General features: G+C 38.5%; 3 protein-coding genes and 3 non-coding genes across 8 annotated transcripts; 3 read left to right on the top strand and 3 right to left on the bottom strand.

The window, feature by feature from the left end:
* On the top strand, positions 1-6078 carry dnajc5b (DnaJ (Hsp40) homolog, subfamily C, member 5 beta). Of its 2 annotated transcripts, XM_027169633.2 has the most exons (6): positions 1-218; positions 1918-2000; positions 2410-2532; positions 4110-4323; positions 4426-4600; positions 5645-6078. In XM_027169633.2, exons 3-6 carry the CDS (start codon positions 2426-2428, stop codon positions 5728-5730), a joined length of 582 nt encoding a protein of 193 aa, XP_027025434.1. In that variant the 5' UTR covers positions 1-218; positions 1918-2000; positions 2410-2425; the 3' UTR covers positions 5731-6078. The 2 variants fall into 2 exon arrangements, with proteins under 2 accessions (XP_027025434.1, XP_047664832.1); XM_047808876.1 differs by lacking the exon at positions 1-218 and having other exon boundaries at positions 394-2000.
* Positions 6079-6331: 253 nt separating this feature from the next.
* On the bottom strand, positions 6332-6417 carry trnay-gua. Its single transcript is given in 2 exon segments — positions 6332-6367; positions 6381-6417. It is a non-coding gene; the product is annotated as a tRNA-Tyr (tRNA).
* A 178-nt stretch (positions 6418-6595) lies between these two features.
* On the bottom strand, positions 6596-6681 carry trnay-gua. The gene is given in 2 exon segments: positions 6596-6631; positions 6645-6681. It is a non-coding gene; the product is annotated as a tRNA-Tyr (tRNA).
* Positions 6682-6882: 201 nt separating this feature from the next.
* trnaa-agc lies at positions 6883-6955 on the top strand. The gene has a single exon. It is a non-coding gene; the product is annotated as a tRNA-Ala (tRNA).
* A 234-nt stretch (positions 6956-7189) lies between these two features.
* On the top strand, positions 7190-14492 carry trim55b (tripartite motif containing 55b). Of its 2 annotated transcripts, none has more exons than XM_047808875.1 (8): positions 7190-7437; positions 8344-8513; positions 10352-10526; positions 10889-10984; positions 11475-11708; positions 13047-13069; positions 13777-13901; positions 14028-14492. In XM_047808875.1, exons 1-8 carry the CDS (start codon positions 7318-7320, stop codon positions 14183-14185), a joined length of 1101 nt encoding a protein of 366 aa, XP_047664831.1. In that variant the 5' UTR covers positions 7190-7317; the 3' UTR covers positions 14186-14492. The 2 variants fall into 2 exon arrangements, with proteins under 2 accessions (XP_047664831.1, XP_027025424.1); XM_027169623.2 differs by having other exon boundaries at positions 7191-7437; positions 10349-10526.
* A 1419-nt stretch (positions 14493-15911) lies between these two features.
* crhb (corticotropin releasing hormone b) lies at positions 15912-17811 on the bottom strand. The gene is made up of 2 exons (XM_027169648.2): positions 17654-17811; positions 15912-16917 (listed from the first exon to the last, which is right to left on the bottom strand). The coding sequence occupies exon 2, from the start codon at positions 16902-16904 to the stop codon at positions 16401-16403; it is 504 nt and encodes a 167-aa protein (XP_027025449.1). The 5' UTR covers positions 16905-16917; positions 17654-17811; the 3' UTR covers positions 15912-16400.
* Between the last annotated feature and the right edge of the window lie 303 nt (positions 17812-18114).

Here is an 18114-nt window from a genome sequence, read left to right on the forward strand (position 1 = left end):
TCTCCTTGCACGGCTAATCAGGGACTCTCCTCATTCCCTAACTAGGAGGAAACCATTTAGCAATGATTTGTTTCTAATGCACTGTTTGCAGTACACAGTGTTCATGCGCCTGCATCAGCTTCACCGAGGGCCCCAGGGGAAGTGTGCTGTGATGAGAGGAGGGAAGCGGCGCACCTGTTAATTCCCCCTGAGACGCCGCCTGAGAGGCTCTGAATCCGGTGAACGTTTTACCCCAGTCATCAGACCACACACACACACACACACACACACACACACACACACACACACACACACACACACACACTCTCTCTCTCTCTCTCTCTCTCTCTCTCTCTCTCTCTCACACACACACACACACACACACACACACACACACACACACACACACACACACACACACTGCATAATTGATAGAGCTTGTTTATGTCAGACATGGTGCAGGGCTCAGTCCTGATACAGCTTCTGTTCACTTCCCTTCATCACTTCCACTTGGGAAGATATTTGACGCATTCAGAACGTTAGGGGGGGATCACTCAAGTCGTTACGTGCCAAAATCGTTTTATTGCACATCTTCCTCTTGCATAACTTTCTTAACATTTCTAAATCTTGAAAACTCAACACGTTTATATATAAATGTTACATTCATATAAAAGAATAATTTTTCAACAAACGGTGTACAAACTGAACACCCCTGCGTGATGGACTCGTCCAACTTGCTCAGGATAACGGTTTAAATAAGGGGCTTTTGTGTTTAATTTGAGCTTTTAAATGAACTTTAACTCAAATTATTATTAAGAAAAACAACTCTAAGACATCAGCTTATAGCCTACATGAGTGAATAGGTAGCTAAACGATTACATAAATATTGGTGCTTATGATTAAAATTGTCAAAAGAAAGAAAGTAAAATTGTGTAAACCTTGTGAGCGTGATCAGTGTCCTCGGTCGCCATCTGGTGGCAGTATGAGTAAAAACCACATGGAGTTATTTTTGTGTAAACAGAATAAACACAATGCACACAAAAGAAAACAAAACAAAAAACTCTCAAAGAAAATCTAAAGAAAATTTGGAAATTTTAGAAAGTCGAAGAAATTCTGATTATTTGTTTTTCACATTGTGAAATCAGTCGAATATAAATAAAAAAAACTTTCTTGCAGTCTAACTGGCGACAGTTTATAGAGGAATGGATGAATAAATTGACAATTAATCTAGTTATCATTTGGCATGTGGACTGGTATATATGGTTATGGAACTGAATAAACTGATCAGATCTCACACACAATTGCATAAATACACATGACATTACAACATCCAGCAAAGTAATTTCAGTGCTTAATGATTCAATAATTACATTAATATCTATATATTATTTATTATTTATTAATATATTAAAGGTGCAGTTTGTAAGATGTTTAGTGTGTACAATGACAACACTACAAAAAAACACTAAAGATAAAAGTTAAAGGAATTTAATAAACATTATTGTTAGAATATGGACTCATGCATTTATTTTTTTATTATCATTATTTTTATTTGCATGTTCTGTGTTATTTCAATGAGAATTAATTTTTTCTTAATAAATAGACAAACGCCAAAACAATACACCAGGAGATGGCGCTCTGACACGCTTTTAGTAAAGACAAACGATTAAACTATTTGGGCATACCTGTAGAATTTTAGATTTAAAGCACATACATAAAATGAAAATAAAGGATGTGTGTCATTCCAAAAAATTATTTCATTTCATCATCAGTCGCATTCCTGCATCCATCCATCCATCCATCCATCCGTCCATTCCAGTGTCCTCCTATAGTTCACCCAACACACACACTGAAATCCAATCAAGCTTGTTGCAGTTACCTGAACTCATGATTCAGTCCATGTATAATTCATTTGCTCAGTGATCCACTCACTTATAGAGAAGCAACCTGACTCCGGTGACCCGTCTGCAGAACCTCAGAGACGATCGCAACTTCCAGCATCACCAGGTTGGCTTTAACAGGTAGGTAAGATAATGACATTCTTACTGTATCATATCTGATCATGTGATAACAGACAGGTTATTATGATTGCTTTATTTTTCTGTATTCTAGCACTGAATATATTTAGAGAAACATCATGCTTGAGTAATGTTGTATAGTATTAAATATTCAGTACAGGCTCGGTATCAGGGATGGAACGATTCCGGCAGATGATACGTTAAAATATACAGGTGTGTGTTGAAGCTTTGTTATTTGTAGACAAGTTTCCAGGCTACAGGAAGTTACCTTTTATTCAGCAACAGGCCTACGATGACAACTTATAGGCCTAGATATTAAAGCCTGCCTTTAGAATGGAAAGTTGTTCCTTGTTGCTGTGATGAATAGCTGTCGCTCTGCAGACATTTTATTTATAGTATATGTGATGTGAAGGTAATGCTCAGGGAAGATGAGTGAACAAAGACAGCGAGCCCTATCCACGTCAGGTGAGGCTCTGTACCTGGTCCTTGGCCTTGACAAGAATTGCACCCACGATGATGTCAAGAAATCCTACAGGTAGGTTCCAAGGTCTCTTGCTATTTCTAAATAACTAAACATCTTCTGATAATGAGATCTTTCGGTGTCTCTGGTGGCAAATATCTAGCTACTCAGATGGCTGTTTGTTCTTGGATTTATTTCTGTAAACAGAGTTTAATCTTGATGGAAGAGACAAGCAGACTAACAGCTAGTCGGAAAACAAGCTTTGGTTTTAAAATAGCTGTATTGGGTTTATAAAAATAAATAAATAAATAGCTGATGGATGATGGAGTAAATTTAATAACAAATGTGAGGCTGATGCTCTACTGGGTAACACTAGCACTATAATCTCTCTCCAAGTGCATTCACAAGCACTACAGATGGAGAAATATTAAAATCGATCCAGAAAGAAGACATTTTGAAACCACAAACTGAGATATTACCAGGTATGATAATTCATTGTTGCGCAAGAAGCCACGCTTCATCTAAAAATATCACGAGAGCTTAAACACTGATGCAACAAAAGGGGACGATTCCATAACATTAGTTCGTATCAAAGCCAGCGATGCTCCAACAATTACTGAGACTTAAGTGCACTAATTCCTGCTGCCTTTAAGATCCATTTAGATGTTAAAGCATTTAAACAGCACTTGCTTGAGCTTAATGAATATGTCATCGTAGCAACTCTTTCCTGAGACTGTCAGCTTAATCAAAAATTAATGAGCATGTGTTTGTAGCGTTATAAAATGTTGATGAGAAATGACATATTTTAGAGCAGCGTTGAAAATTTGTATATATTTTTTTAATAGTTTTTTTAATTGTCAGTGTGTGAAGATAAAATGTCTTATTTTATATAAATTTTTTATATAATATTTATTTATTTATTTATTTATTTATTTATTTATTGATGATTGGAAAGTATTTAATTATATAACAGCTACATGACGACTTTCTCAGAAGATCCCAATAAAGGAAACTCTAAATTAGTTTGGGGATAATACAGAAGAAAGGATCTAATCTTGTACACTCCTTTGCAGGGTGTGTAAATTTAGTAAGAATAGCACATGATCAAATCTAATAGGGGAAATTGCGTGACGTGTTGCTAACACGGTCACGTTTTTATTTTTGCCTTTCAGCAAGGGAAAAAAGTCTTGTCGCCTTCAGGCGCCGTGAGTGTTAGGTTTCTCAGATGTTCCTTTATTATCACAAGCAATAAAATGTGAAATGATAAATATGATCTAATATCAATATATATAATGATCTGATGAAAAAAATCTAAAAGATCAGTTTGAAGCTTAAGAACTTGTGCCTCCAGCTGCTTCTGTATCCTCTGAACAGATTTTGGTATCTATCTATAATTTTCACCTCATATTTTTCCAGACATATCTCCAGATTTTACACACTATCTTCTTCAGAGTAAGTTTGAAAGCTGAAAGGGTCATGACAAAACCGTCTTCAATCTTCGGAGCCTCTTTCAGGATCTTTTCGGAAATTGAACGGTGTACAAACATTTGCGCTGAACTGTATCACTAGCTTTGAGTCATTGCTATAATTCTGTAACGTAATATTAAAGAATTTATGCTTGTGATGTGAGTCCTATGTTTTATTTTTAACAGGAAGCTTGCTTTGAAATATCACCCAGACAAGAACCCGGATAACCCTGATGCTGCTGAGAAGTTCAAGGAACTCAACAACGCTCACTCCGTGCTCTCGGACCTCACAAAACGGAACATTTATGACAAATATGGTTCGTTGGGTCTCTATGTGGCCCAGCAGTTTGGAGAGGAGAACGTGAACACATATTTTATGCTCTCCAGTTGGTGGGCCAAGGTGAGATTCTAGCACAACACGCAGAGCCGTCTTTCATTACTGGTGACTGATTGTCTTACTGTAAGTGTGTGTGTGTGTGTGTGTGTATACACTTGACTACAGGGTCTGTTTGCCATCTGCGGCTTGCTGACAGGCTGCTATTTCTGCTGCTGCCTGTGCTGCTGCTTCAACTGCTGCTGTGGCAAGTGTAAGCCCCGAACTCCCGGAGAGGAAGACCCTGAGTGCTACGTGTCTCCTGAAGACCTAGAGGAGCAGATTCGCACTGACACGGAGAGGGGTGAGCACACACACCCAAACACACACATACACATTGACCAAGATGAAACAATTTATCATCTTTTTACATTATGCTTCTATATCAAGTCTCTAAGCCGAGTCTGGAAAATGCAAGGAACCGGTGATGGGTGTTAAAACATTGATCTGTACACATGCATGCATGTACACATTGTGTACACAAAGAAAAACAAATCTAAACCATGGATCCGTTTCTGGTGTGTTTTCTCTGCAGAAGCTTTTCATATCAGGGGCCAAAGCATAGATCTTAAAATACACAATTTATCCAACACCCACCCTGTTACTGACAATAAATAGACTACATACTTCTGAGCCAGATGTTTGGATATAAAGCGTTGTCTTTGCGCCAGTTCACAGTAGGAGGTTCTTCAAGGCCCTCACAAAGCTGATAATTACTGCCTCTGAGTCATTTCTCAGAGCGAGTTTGCATACTGGTTATTTTTACTTATCACGCAATAATAAGAGGCAATGTGTTTGTTCCTGGCTTTTGGGAAAATATCAGGCGTACTGTAGATATAACATGTTTCTAAGTCACTTTAATGTCTGAGGAGTTTCTTTCGTCCATAACAGACAAATCTGGTGATTCAGAGGTGTAGGAATAGACAGAGGTTGTTAATAATCTTTATATACACTGAAAATACCACATATACTTTATGCTTTGAGTTACGTACAAACTTGTGTCATGGTGCGAGACTCAAAACTTTCTGGGTGAAGAGGATGCAATCATCTCATCAGGCTGCCCTTCAAAGAGGGGTAAGGAAACGTGTGGTGTGACGTCCTTGAACTGGAGGAAAAGCACGTTTTTTCAGCAGGAAGCCCAATTATAGTCCATGTTCTAATGTGACCCTGTGTGAAAAGCAGTTCTCATTTTGTTTGATAATGATTGCCCTTACTTACCTGTGTGTGTGTGTGTGTGTGTGTGTGTGTGTGTGTGTGTGTGTGTGTGTGTGTGTGTGTGTGTGTGTGTGTGTGTGTGTGTGTGTGTGTGTGTGTGTGTGTGTGTGTGTGTGTGTGTTTGTTTGGCCAGATGGTGACACTCCTGTAATGCATCAGCCAACTAATGCAAGTGAGAAGACCCAGCTGATTGGGGACGGACACCGGACATACACCTGAGACAGAGTGTCTTAATAAACTGCACTTTCTGATATAGTTTTGCTTGAATCGCTGTTGAATAACTTTTAAAATATCACACATCTCATAACGTTAACACTGGAAGGTAACTGGGATGTGTCTTAATCATGGAAGTTTTTCAACCAATGCTATCTGTACATAACATAACAAACTATTACTATATATTTTTTTCTGCAGATAATAAGTCGTATTGTAACGTAATGTGTCTCTGATGTCTAGTATATTAAGAATAAAAGAAAGTTTTCACAGAAGCCAGACAGAAGCAATCATTTTATATAATGAAAAATGGCAAAGCAAAGATTTGTAATGCTGCCTGACTCAGAATCATTAACAAGTGTGTTCCTTTGTAATTGTGTAATAAACTATATAGCCAACGCTTCGTGGACACCTGACCATGTGCCATGCCAGATTTTGGTCCCCTAATGTTATAAACTATAAAGCCCTCGACTTTCCTGGTGTGGCTTCATTAGATTTCGAAACATTTCTGGAGTATTTGTGCATTACATAAGCCTAAGTACACTAATATATGAATAACATAACTTCTTCGAAACATATTGTGTACAAATAAATAAAAATAAAAAATTCCTTCGAGCCGGATTCGAACCAGCGACCTAAGGATCACCATGTAACCACTACAGTCCTCCGCTCTACCAACTGAGCTATCGAAGGACAAGGCGCTGGCCATTCATTTGCAGGTTTCAGGGAAAACAACGTTTTCCACAAACGCGTTAATGTCATTCACCAAGCGTTCGATTTCATAGTGGAGTTTTGTAAGGTGAACCGGGTTGTAGGAGCTCGTCCATCCAATCACTTTGTGTCGTGTGGATAAAAAGGTAAAAGTATTGACTCCTTCGAGCCGGATTCGAACCAGCGACCTAAGGATAACCATGTAACCACTACAGTCCTCCGCTCTACCAACTGAGCTATCGAAGGGTCGGTACAGCAGTTTAGATAGGGTTATAGGGATATTTGAGGTTCTAACCTCTAAGGTTTATTCGAAACTCGTTAACATTGAATGAAACAATACTATGATCGGCTTCTAGAAAACATGTGATCAGACTAGTTAACGCTAAAGTCAACGCGTGTTCGTTGTATTCATAGAGTTCAGAACACGCTTTAGCAATCGGTGTGTAAGGGGAATTAGCTCAAATGGTAGAGCGCTCGCTTAGCATGCGAGAGGTAGCGGGATCGATGCCCGCATTCTCCATGGGAGATACTTTTCTATTCTGTTTTAGATCATGTTTGCAACTGCGTTTAATCCACAAACAGTCCGTATTCAATCCAGTGTCCTTACGCTTGTATATAAATCTACTAGTCTGTATATGTATTGCACCATTTTGCATCACTTCCATGTCTTGTTAATTCCTCTGCAGCCTGGCATTCATATATGGTAAAGTAAACATGGCAACTGACGTGACTGTTCCTAAAAACAGCTCCGGGTGACAGTCACAGGTCAGAAACAGTGAGGAAACCACGCAGTGTGATCACTTATAAAGTCACTGGGCTGAAAAGGACACCTTGTATAGCTGACTTTAACTCTTTTATTTATTTGTTTGTTATTTTTTAACCATGGACATTTTGGAGAAGCAGCTGCTTTGTCCAATTTGCCTGGAAATCTTTACAAAACCTGTTGTGATTTTACCATGTCAACACAACCTCTGCCGGAAATGTGCAAATGACATATTTCAGGTACTGTCTATCTATCTATCTATCTATCTATCTATCTATCTATCTATCTATCTATCTATCTATCTATCTATCTATCTATCTATCTATCTATCTGTTTGTCTGTCTGTCTGTCTATCTATTTATGTGTCTGTCTGTCTGTCTGCCTGTCTCTATCTATCTATCTATCTATCTATCTATCTATCTATCTATCTATCTATCTATCTATCTATCTATCTATCTATCTATCTATCTATCTGTCTGTCTGTCTGTCTGTCTGTCTGTCTGTCTGTCTGTCTATCTTTATCTACAAAGCTTTTAGTTGATTACTACAAAACTATTAGTTGATTACTATTCAAACCTCTAATAACAGGAGGCTGGTAAGGTGCTAAAAATTAAGTTTCATTATATTCACGTTTTCTGTTCACTAGACTTTTGGTATGACTTCAGAATTCTGTTTCATATTTAATAAGGTCAATGTTAAAATAGATCTAGATATAATGATCAATATGACGTATTAAAATTCGTATTACCTGAACACACAGGCCACAGAGTTGAGTTAAAGACTTTCCAAAAACTTTCCAAAGATGATTAACTGTTTAAAACAACAAATATAAACTTACAAATTCTATACCATTACTGTTACTATTATTATAAAATACTAATCTAATTAAAACCCAAAAAGTACCAAATTGATTGTCAGTTTAATGAGTCACATCGGATCCAGCGTCAATCAAAATAGAATCTCAATGAAAGCAATTTATTTTTCAGATTTTGATTGATTTCTATTAACTATAATTAAATCCATGCAGTTGGATCAGCTTGTGTGTTGTGAGTAAAGACGGCACAAGAATGTGTTTTCTGACGACATGACTGATATGAGATTGTGCAACACTTATTTACTGATGAGATTCCTCACCATGTAAACAGGCATCAAATCCATACCTTCCCACCAGAGGAGGGTCAGTGACTTCTGGAGGCCGTTTCAGATGCCCATCCTGCAGACACGAGGTTGTTCTGGACCGTCATGGGGTTTATGGATTGCAGAGGAATCTTTTGGTGGAAAACATCATTGATATGTACAAACAAGAGTCCACCAGGTGAGCGTATTTAAGGGAGGGAAGCCAGATCAATATGAACAAATACATGTAGCATTTCAATTCCTGTGTGTTTATTTTCTGGAAGTAAATGTAGTATTGAATAATTTAGCATTTATTGAATATGTCTCAGACATTTTTTTGATGTCACATTTAACGCTATGTCACTCTGTCACTCGCCTCCACATTTAACTATTATCCCTTTATTTATGAGTCAAACCCCTTCCTGGACCAAAAGGAAAAGGTGTTAGACTACTATAGAGGAAATTGTGAAAATATAAGTCAATTTAGATAAACAATGGAGTATCTCCACTCTCCTGTTGTCTTTGGCAGGGTTTGACAAATCATAAATTCATTCAAATCCCTTGGGTTGTCCAAGTAAGCACCAGCGTGTTTACATCAGCCCACAAATAGCTAGACTAAAAAGCAACGACTCGTGTAACTCAAAAATGGGATGAGCTAATTATCCGCATTAATCCCAATGCAAGTCCTTGAATCCCTGGTTTTAGCTAAAGTCGTTGTCATGATGAAGCATTACGTATGCGCCCTCACATACATAAAATGCATTGATTAACAGCTTGCCTATGAGCTGTGTTGTTCGCATATTGCACATAAAATGGTGTCAGGCCGGAATGTTCATTTTTTTGCATAAAGAGGGATTTAATTGCGATCTGACTGCATTGGTGTGCTAGCATTAGAGTTCCATAAGTTGTTGTGCTGTGTTACCCTCAGTTTAATTACCCTCATATTGGAAAGATCTGTTCAAGCTGTAGATGAGTAGAATGGAGCACACCACACCACACATTGTCATTTAGCAGACACCCTTATCCAGACTTACAATTTATACAACTTAGCAATTGAGCAATTATACAACAAGGCAATTGAGCCTTGCTCAGAGGCCCTGCAGTGGCAGCTTGGTGGACCTGGGTTTTGAACTCATGATCTACCGATCCGATCAGTAGTCCAACACCTTTACCAGCACACCACGACACACCACACCACAGCATCAAAGCCTTTGACACCAAAAATATTTTTGGACACATGAGTATGGTGCATCATGTTCCAAAACTTTGGGCATCAATAGTGAGTTATAATAAGCTGCACTCTTCATTTCTGGGAAGGCTTTTCACAAGATGTCCGAGCATGTCTGTGTGGAATTGTGTTCATTCAGCTCCAAGAGCATTACTGAGGTCAGGCACTGAAGTTCATCTTATAAGACCTTAACACATCGTATCTTCATGGAGCTCGTTTTTTGCACAGGGGCTTTCTCATTCCGAAACACGTTCAGATCTCGTAGTTACAGTGCCGGGAAATGTATGCTTGCTTTACCGTTTTCCTGCATTTAGGTCTAATTCATGCTCTTAGATATTTACCTAGCGTCTGCTAAGATATTCGATTCTGTGAAGAAAGCATTGAAAATTTTTTGAGCTACTTAAAATTCCTTTTATCTCCTACACATGGACTGTACTGTATGAACAGCCTTTCCAAGAAGAATTATATATTTATTTCTGTAAAGATATTCATCGATAATCTCGAAAGACCCTCATCTGTTAAGAAAGAATATCAATATTTCGTTCCTCGCAGTGGGTCAGAAGGCTAAAGGTCTAAAGAACTGCCTTCTGTGGCCAAGTCCTAGGAGCTTCCTGGCATCATGCACCCCACAATCCTCACTCTATTATTCCTGTAATTATGCCGTGACAAATGTTCCCCTTCTTGTCCGACGATGAGGGAATTCTCTGCTGGATGATTCCACACTAGGGCTTGCAAACTCTGCATTTTATTAAGTAGTTCACCTTTTGACACACGGGTTCAATAAGTGCTTCTGTGTTATTCCACAGCAGCAGACCAGCTCCAGAGAGTACAGATGACCAGGCCATGTGTGAGGTGCATGAAGATGAGAAGCTCAACATCTACTGCGTGACCTGCAGCATCCCCACCTGCTCCATGTGCAAGGTGTTCGGCTCTCACAAGGACTGTGAAGTGGCACCTCTGAAAAGTGTATATCAAGTTCAAAAGGTACAAGAGTTTGTGTTAAACACTGTCAGTCTACACAAAAATGAAGCATTAAAGCTTAGAGATGAAGAATTCTACATTTTTTGGTATTTTTATATTGTTAGTTCCTGTTTTCACTTATGTTATAGCAGCTGTTCTTTTTTGTCTCTTAAAGATAGCTAAACACATCTAAAATATTCCGAATGATTCTCTTACAAAGTAATGAATGCATGTTCACTACTGCTGTACTGTTGTATATGATTTAATCATGATTGTTAAAAATTAAACGTTAACGGTGATGTATTATATTAAGTTGGTGTTGTCAGTACCGGTTTTCTGTACGGACACTATGTGTAAATGTTTACATATATCATCATCACTTTCAGACAGAGCTGACAGACAGCTTAGCAATGATAGTGGGCAACAACGACAGGATCCAAGGCATCATTAGTCAGTTGGAGGAGACCTGCAGGGCTATAGAGGTGAGTTGCACAGTTTGTGTTCCGTTGCCCTGACAAAACTACTGAGTATCACCTGGTTATTGATGGGGTAAATGAGAACAGCCCCTCTGACATGCTCACACCGGAGCTAATGAGATTGGCAGATAGGATGCTGGAGCACTTCCAACCTCTCATCACTATATCCTTCAGTGCTTTATGACTTACAAGCTAACTAAAGAGTTTTTTTTTTTTTTTTACCTCAATCATGCATACGGTTAACCACAAATCCTGCATGAAAGAGAAAGTAGATTTCAATTAGGACAAGGTCAGCAGTTCCTGAAGATTTTCTTATAGTAGAAACTCCTTCCAAAAATGTTCGATACTATTCTATAATCCATACGAAGAAGCATACTAAACTAAACCTGTGGTTTGGAGCTGGACTACTGACAGAGAGGACATAAAAAAATTTGATTTGATAATTCGACAGCGCTGTGGTATAGATCTTTTTAACAATTTCACATTTGTCTCCCAGGAGAACGGCAGGAGACAAAAGTCACTGCTATGTGAAAAGTTTGATCATCTTTACACCATCATGGAGGACAGAAAGAGAGAGATGAGTCTCAAAGTGTCAACCGAGCAGGAGGAGAAGATGAACTACATCCGTGGACTCAAGAGAAAGTACGAAGATCACCTGGAGAACATGACCAAGCTTGTGGAGTCAGGGATCCAAACGATGGAGGAACCAGAGATGGCTGTTTTCTTACAGGTATGTTAACCCCATTCATATCACAAGCTAATTAAAGTGTTTTAACTCTCGTCTGAATATTCAAATATGTACCCAAGAACAATTTTGGTATCGTCTCGAGAGGACATGTTCGCCCCATGTTTGCTTTTACACAGACGAATCAGTTCAGCAGCTTGACGCACAGTTTAATGTCACTTGCGAAACACAAGATAATGGGCACATTTGTTTCCTGTACTTATTAATGTTTAGTTCATTAAGTTGATTAGTGTTGCTGTACTTTGGTTCAGCTCTAATTAACCATTCATTCACAAAGCCTTTTATTCAGTGTTGCTGATTTGCATACAAAAATCATTCAAACTTTTTAATTCAAATTAGATTTATTTATATAGCGCTTTTAACAATTCCCATTATCTCAAAGCAGCTTTACAATAATAATAAGAAGAAGAAATAAGAATAAAAATAAATAAATGAATACATACAATTAAAGTTTAAAATTAATTAAAAAAATATGAATTTAAAATTTAAAATACTATATATGGGGGCACGGTGGCTTAGTGGTTAGCACGTTCGCCTCACACCTCCAGGGTTGGGGGTTCGAATCCCGCCTCCACCTTGTGTGTGTGGAGTTTGCATGTTCTCCCCGTGCCTCAGGGGTTTCCTCCGGGTATTCCGGTTTCCTCCCCCGATCCAAAGACATGCATGGTAGGTTGATTGGCATCTCTGGAAAATTGTCCGTTGTGTGTGTGTGAGTGAATGAGAGTGTGTGTGTGCCCTGTGATGGGTTGGCACTCCGTCCAGGGTGTATCCTGCCTTGATGCCCGATGACGCCTGAGATAGACACAGGCTCCCCGTGACCCGAGAAGTTCGGATAAGCGGTAGAAAATGAATGAATGAAAATACTATATATCTATCCCTATCCCTAATGAGCATGCCTTGGGTGACAGTTTCAAAGGAAAATCTCCCTGAGATGATATGAGGAAGAAACCTTGAGAGGAACCAGGCTCAGAAGGGAACCCATCCTCATTTGGGTGACATTGGACATTAAATAATCCAGGATTATTAGACCATTTTCTGTTAACACAATATACCATTTATACTAAATACTATACTTCTTAACCTCCATATAATTAAAAGTATTTTTCTGCTATTGTGAAACAAGTTCATTCATTCATCTGTTCATCTTCAGTAACTGCTTCATACTGGTCAGACATGTCGATTCGCTGAGCCATTTGTCCTCGACCACATGTGCACAGCATTGGGTTTGGAAAAATTGTGGAAACGCTTTAACAATGAAATATTTAGATTTTACCATTTGTTGATATCTTTAGCACTTACATTGTTCTGTATTTGGTTTTCCAGACTTCAAAACCTTTGCTACAACAGTAAGTAAACGCTTTCGCATCTAACGTTTCTTTTTAATTAATATTAATTGTCATTTTAACTGTCATCAACCACTATGTTTGTAGCTTGTACTATGTACTATGCATCACCTACTAACGTTTGTATGCAAAAGTTTATATACCGTATACTGTGTTTTACTTATTTTAAATAGTTTGCTGAAGCAGTTTACTTCTGCTTTAAACAAACTTTTCTGTATATTTTAATGTAAAGTTACTTTCTATTTGATTAAAATACAAAACAGGAAAAATAACAACTGTTGCATGTTCAAATATTTTGGCAATCAATCCTCCTGAAGATTTTAAGGTTTTAAGTAAAAGGCAGTTGAGGGGACTTGTGGAAGTCAAGGCAAGGTTCAGAAAGTCCAAGAAAACTTTCAAGTATAGTTGCTTGAATAAGGCAAAGAAAAATCCCCTACAGGAAGGTTTAGCTGATACAGAAGCAGATGTGCATCATCTGGATCTGCATGGAAGAGTCATGACCTGTGACCTTAACAGCAACACGAACGTCCGATTTATGCAGTGCAATACCTAGATGCATTTAGATGGAAACAAGTGCTGTGGTAAAACAGAACACTTTGGCAATCATTAAACCATGGTGGTGGCTTAAGTTTAGTAAGTACTGACTTGATAGGGTGTACAAACTTTTACTTTCATATCAAATAAAAATATTTTGTTTCTGATTTGACCAGGATGGGTGAATCGACAAATACCTCCCACTTGGAAAAAGTGGAACGTGGCTATGTGAACATGGACCATTACACCGTTAACTTTAAGAAAGAACGTGGAGCTCTAAATGCTCTGAAGTTTATCGCAGGTAATCATGTGTTCTGTAGCTTGAGCTTATATCCAGTAGCATTGGATAAGATGATAGGATTAGATGATCATATCGCAATATTGAAGTCAGTATCTGCTCTTTTTTTCCCCCCCAATCTTTCTGCAGATGAGGATGAGGAAGAGGAAGATGGAGACGTAGCTGAAGCAGAGAAGGACGTCCACAAAGAACAGGCTAATTTTGGAGGAGCAAATTCAGGGTTTCTGATCAGCCAACCCGCTCCTCTTCCTCTGCCTACAAATCCAGTCAGAAACATCAGCTCATAGCTCTACAAGTTGAGAAGTTATCTCAGTTTATAGAGCTCAGTTTTTTATGAAATTGACAAAAAATAAATTGATAATTAGGAGATTTAAATTCACGTACAACTAACCTTTAATACGGACACACCAATCAAAGGCATGTCTTGGTGTCTATATGTGTAAATGTTCAAGCACCAATTCTCTAATGCTCTATGGATAGTGATGAAGTATGCAGAAGTAACAACCTCTACGGCCGAATCATTTATAGTGTTTGACATCTTACTACAGACTAAACGGTAATAAAAATACAAAATGACACAAAATAAAAGAAAATTCACAGAATGGGAAAGGACCTGGGATGAGAAAAGTCATACATTACTGCAAGGCCAATTTTATTTTGGTAATCTTGTCCAGTGAATTTTTTTGTTTAATTAGATTTTTTATGGGGAAAAAATGCTACAAATAAGCGTTAATGGTTTGAGAATGCTCGTCTGAACATTTTTCTTGATATTTTTATTAAAGTCGACATCATCAGACATTTTATTTGATAAGTGACACGATCTCCACTGATATAGAAGATAATGTTTGGGTAATTCATGTTAATAACTCCATAATTATCTCTCTGTGCACTCTAAGGATGCGTTAAGCACACTTTTATTCTCGTCATGTCACCACACGTAGTTCTATTCATTTTTCAGGGAGACTTTCCACTCTACAGGTTGATGTCTTTATTTTCCTTTAAAAAAAAATCTGTCTCTGATGTGGGTTAACTTTAAGGAAGTGGTAGATGAATGAGCTAAAGTAATCATGCTGTTGCATAATCAATCCATTATGAAATAGGTGAAATGATGGAACGGGGTTTCTGTCGTCTTTAACGCTGATTGTAATGAGGTCCAGAGATCTCTTAGAAAAACCCTGCCTGCATGGTCTGATGTTTGTTAGCACTACTCACCATTGTCGATCCTGGTATGAACACAATGTTTAAGTGATGTGGTGTGCTTTATCCTGGTTTGTTTAACTGGATTGGAAAGAACTCATGCAAAATACAATCCAGTGCTCGTCTTCAGAAAAAGTCTTCAGTTGCTGCACACAGCAAAATAAATCACACCGGATTATTTGATTGTATTCAGGAAGCGCAGAAAGAACGTACTGTATAGTAATTACAACAATCTTTTTCCAGTAGTCATGAAGAATTCAGCAAATTGAAGGAATTTTGGTTCTATTCTCCACTGTGATAGCTCTGTCAGGAACAGGATGTCCTGAAATGACAGATTATAATGTGAATCGTTGTTACAGAGATCCAGATGTGATTTATCAGGAATGAAATTCACTGCATTGTGTAGGACAATTCTATTTTCCCCTCAAAGAAAGAAAGATTTTCTTTGTCCTGTATGCTCAGAGGATTTACCTGTAATTTGGATGTGAGGTCTTAAAATGCATGCAGTGAAGGTATGATTTAGGGTACGATTATCTTCAAGTGTCAGGCATATATGCAAGCATTTCTATTTATTGGTCATTTTATTGATGGCTTACTTTCAGATGAAAGTATAAAAGCATAAAATGATGTGGGTTGTGTATCTGCTTATCTGTCTGATGTGTCAAGTTTGTGTTCACACACTCAGGAATGAGTCACGTTGTTTTGCTCTTTCCATCGATGTAATGTCTTGGCCATGAAAATATTTAATAATATTTCAGTATTATGAAGATAAAAGAGTGTCTGAAGCCCTAGGAAGAATGAGCTGGGGTATGTTTTTTGCAATTGTATTAACATTTATTAGCAACTATGGTCATACATCAAAAATCTAGACAAGAAGTGAAAAAATGTCTTTTAATGTTTTATTGAAAAATATAAAAATAAGAACATTCTCTTGCACAACAGAAAATTACTGTTTGCTCATTAGTTTATTAACAAACTTACAGTGTATTTTATAAGGTACAATGAAACTGGATATCTGCCCAGATAAAATCAATTTCTCAGTACAGTACTCTGAAAATATTCCTTTTTTTGTTGTTGTTTTAAACAAAAGTAATGTACCGTCGTTTTATGCTACAGTTTTGATTTAGCATTTGCACAGCAATTATGGAAATCGACACAAGTGTCCATGTTCATTCTCCTATTTCTTTCTACAAATAAATAATACAATATATAAATACATTAGGATGGAAAAGCAGCACTGTGGTACAGGATGTTATGGTTTGTGCTAAATGTAAAAAAAAAAAATCCTCTTTGTCAGATTTAAGGCTACTTGCCGAAAATCTCCATCATTTTCCGGTTGCTGTGCGCCTGCTGCGCGAGTTGCTCGGCCTTTGCCATCTCTAGCACCTCCCGCAGCAGGTGGAAGGTCAGGTCCAGGGAGATGGGCGGCTCCTCGGCGCGGCGTGGTCTCTCTGCGGGGGCGTCGCGCAGCCCGCGGGCCGCCTCGGCAACCTCGTCCTCTTCGCGGAGCAGATGCTGCGTGAGCCTTAGCTGCAGAGCGCGTTTGAACACCGCTGACTCCGGTTCGGGGCGCGTCTCAGGCTCAAACTCACGCTCGCGCTTATTCCCGTTGCCCACCCGGATGAAGTATTCCTCTCCCAGCCGTGCCCAAATGGGCCGTGTGCGCCTCTGGTCTTCCTCCTCTTCGAGCGCGTTGGCGGAGAGGGAGGCTCGCTGGTCAGGACCGTCCACTGCTCGGCACTCGTTCATACGTGGTGGAAAAGCAACGAGCAGAGCTGCGGCGGTAGTGACGAGAAAGTGGAGCTTCATTGCCGAGGGGATTCTGTGGGAGGAAAAACAACCACAATTACGCGCACGCTTATGGTCAAATACGCGCCGCGGTTTGACTGAAATTTTGATTTACTTTTTATATCAAAAGTTGGGAAGAGTTGATGAAGTAAGATGGTGCTAGTTAGGACCTTGTCTTTGGGATGGTACCGTTACGCGTACACCTTGTGCACCGTCAGAAGGTGTATTTAATGTACCTTACGAGCTTTGTTCTAGAATGTAATTACACACTATGTACATTCAATCTTTTTAACGGTACATAATATACAAAAGAAATTTACAAGCGCTACGTACAGATTACTATTTACCTTTCTTCCGAATATGCAGGTTAATTATACTTTCATAAAAAAAAAAAACATATTTACTTGCCTAACCAGTACGAATTGAAACGATTCTTCAGTTCTTCATTAATTGTGACCCGAATAACAATTGTCAAATGTCCAAAACAACAAAATGTCCCTTAGGGAAGTAGAAACGTTTTTTTTTTTACTCAGTAATATGTCAGAATAATACGGCACATCTGGCAAACTCCCCTTTTTACTTAGTACTGTAATATACTATTCAGGACGCAACTGTCCTTGCCAGTTTTACGCACCATCTTTGGCACCTGTGTAGACTGTACCTTACTCAATAAAGCACCAAAATCTCATCATCCTGTCACATTCATTCATTTTACACAAGAATAACAAACTTAATTTTAAAAAAGAGCTTCTTGAAATAAATATGCGTACCTTGTTTGCGCAAATGATATATCCGCGGGAAGAATTCTGTTTTAAAACCTTCTAAACTTGATCTACGCTACTCTTCAGCCCCAGCTGTTCTCTGTCAAGATATTGAAGATTTGAGTTTGGTGACTTCTTCAGAGAAGGGACTGGAGTTTGGGTTTATATAGTCTCTGCGCATGCGTACTGGATAACAAGTGGACCTGAATGAACGTAAGAGAGCGGTTGCTTGCAATATGAATGAGTCATCGAGGTGTGTGTGTGTGTGTGTGTGTGTGTGTGTGTGTGTGTGTGTGTGTGTGTGTGTGTGTGTGTGTGTGTGTGTGTGTGCGTGTGCGCGCATCTTTATCTCATAAAGTAAGATGTAGTATAGAAAAGTTCAAGTAAGAAGAATGAATGTCGTGTCAAATTTCACACCTTCCAATGCAGAAAAGCTCTTTTTCCCCCCTGTTTCTGAGTACATTTTTGAA

The sequence above is a fragment of the Tachysurus fulvidraco genome, chromosome 25 (assembly GCF_022655615.1).
Source record: "Tachysurus fulvidraco isolate hzauxx_2018 chromosome 25, HZAU_PFXX_2.0, whole genome shotgun sequence".
NCBI classification, from domain to species: domain Eukaryota; kingdom Metazoa; phylum Chordata; class Actinopteri; order Siluriformes; family Bagridae; genus Tachysurus; species Tachysurus fulvidraco.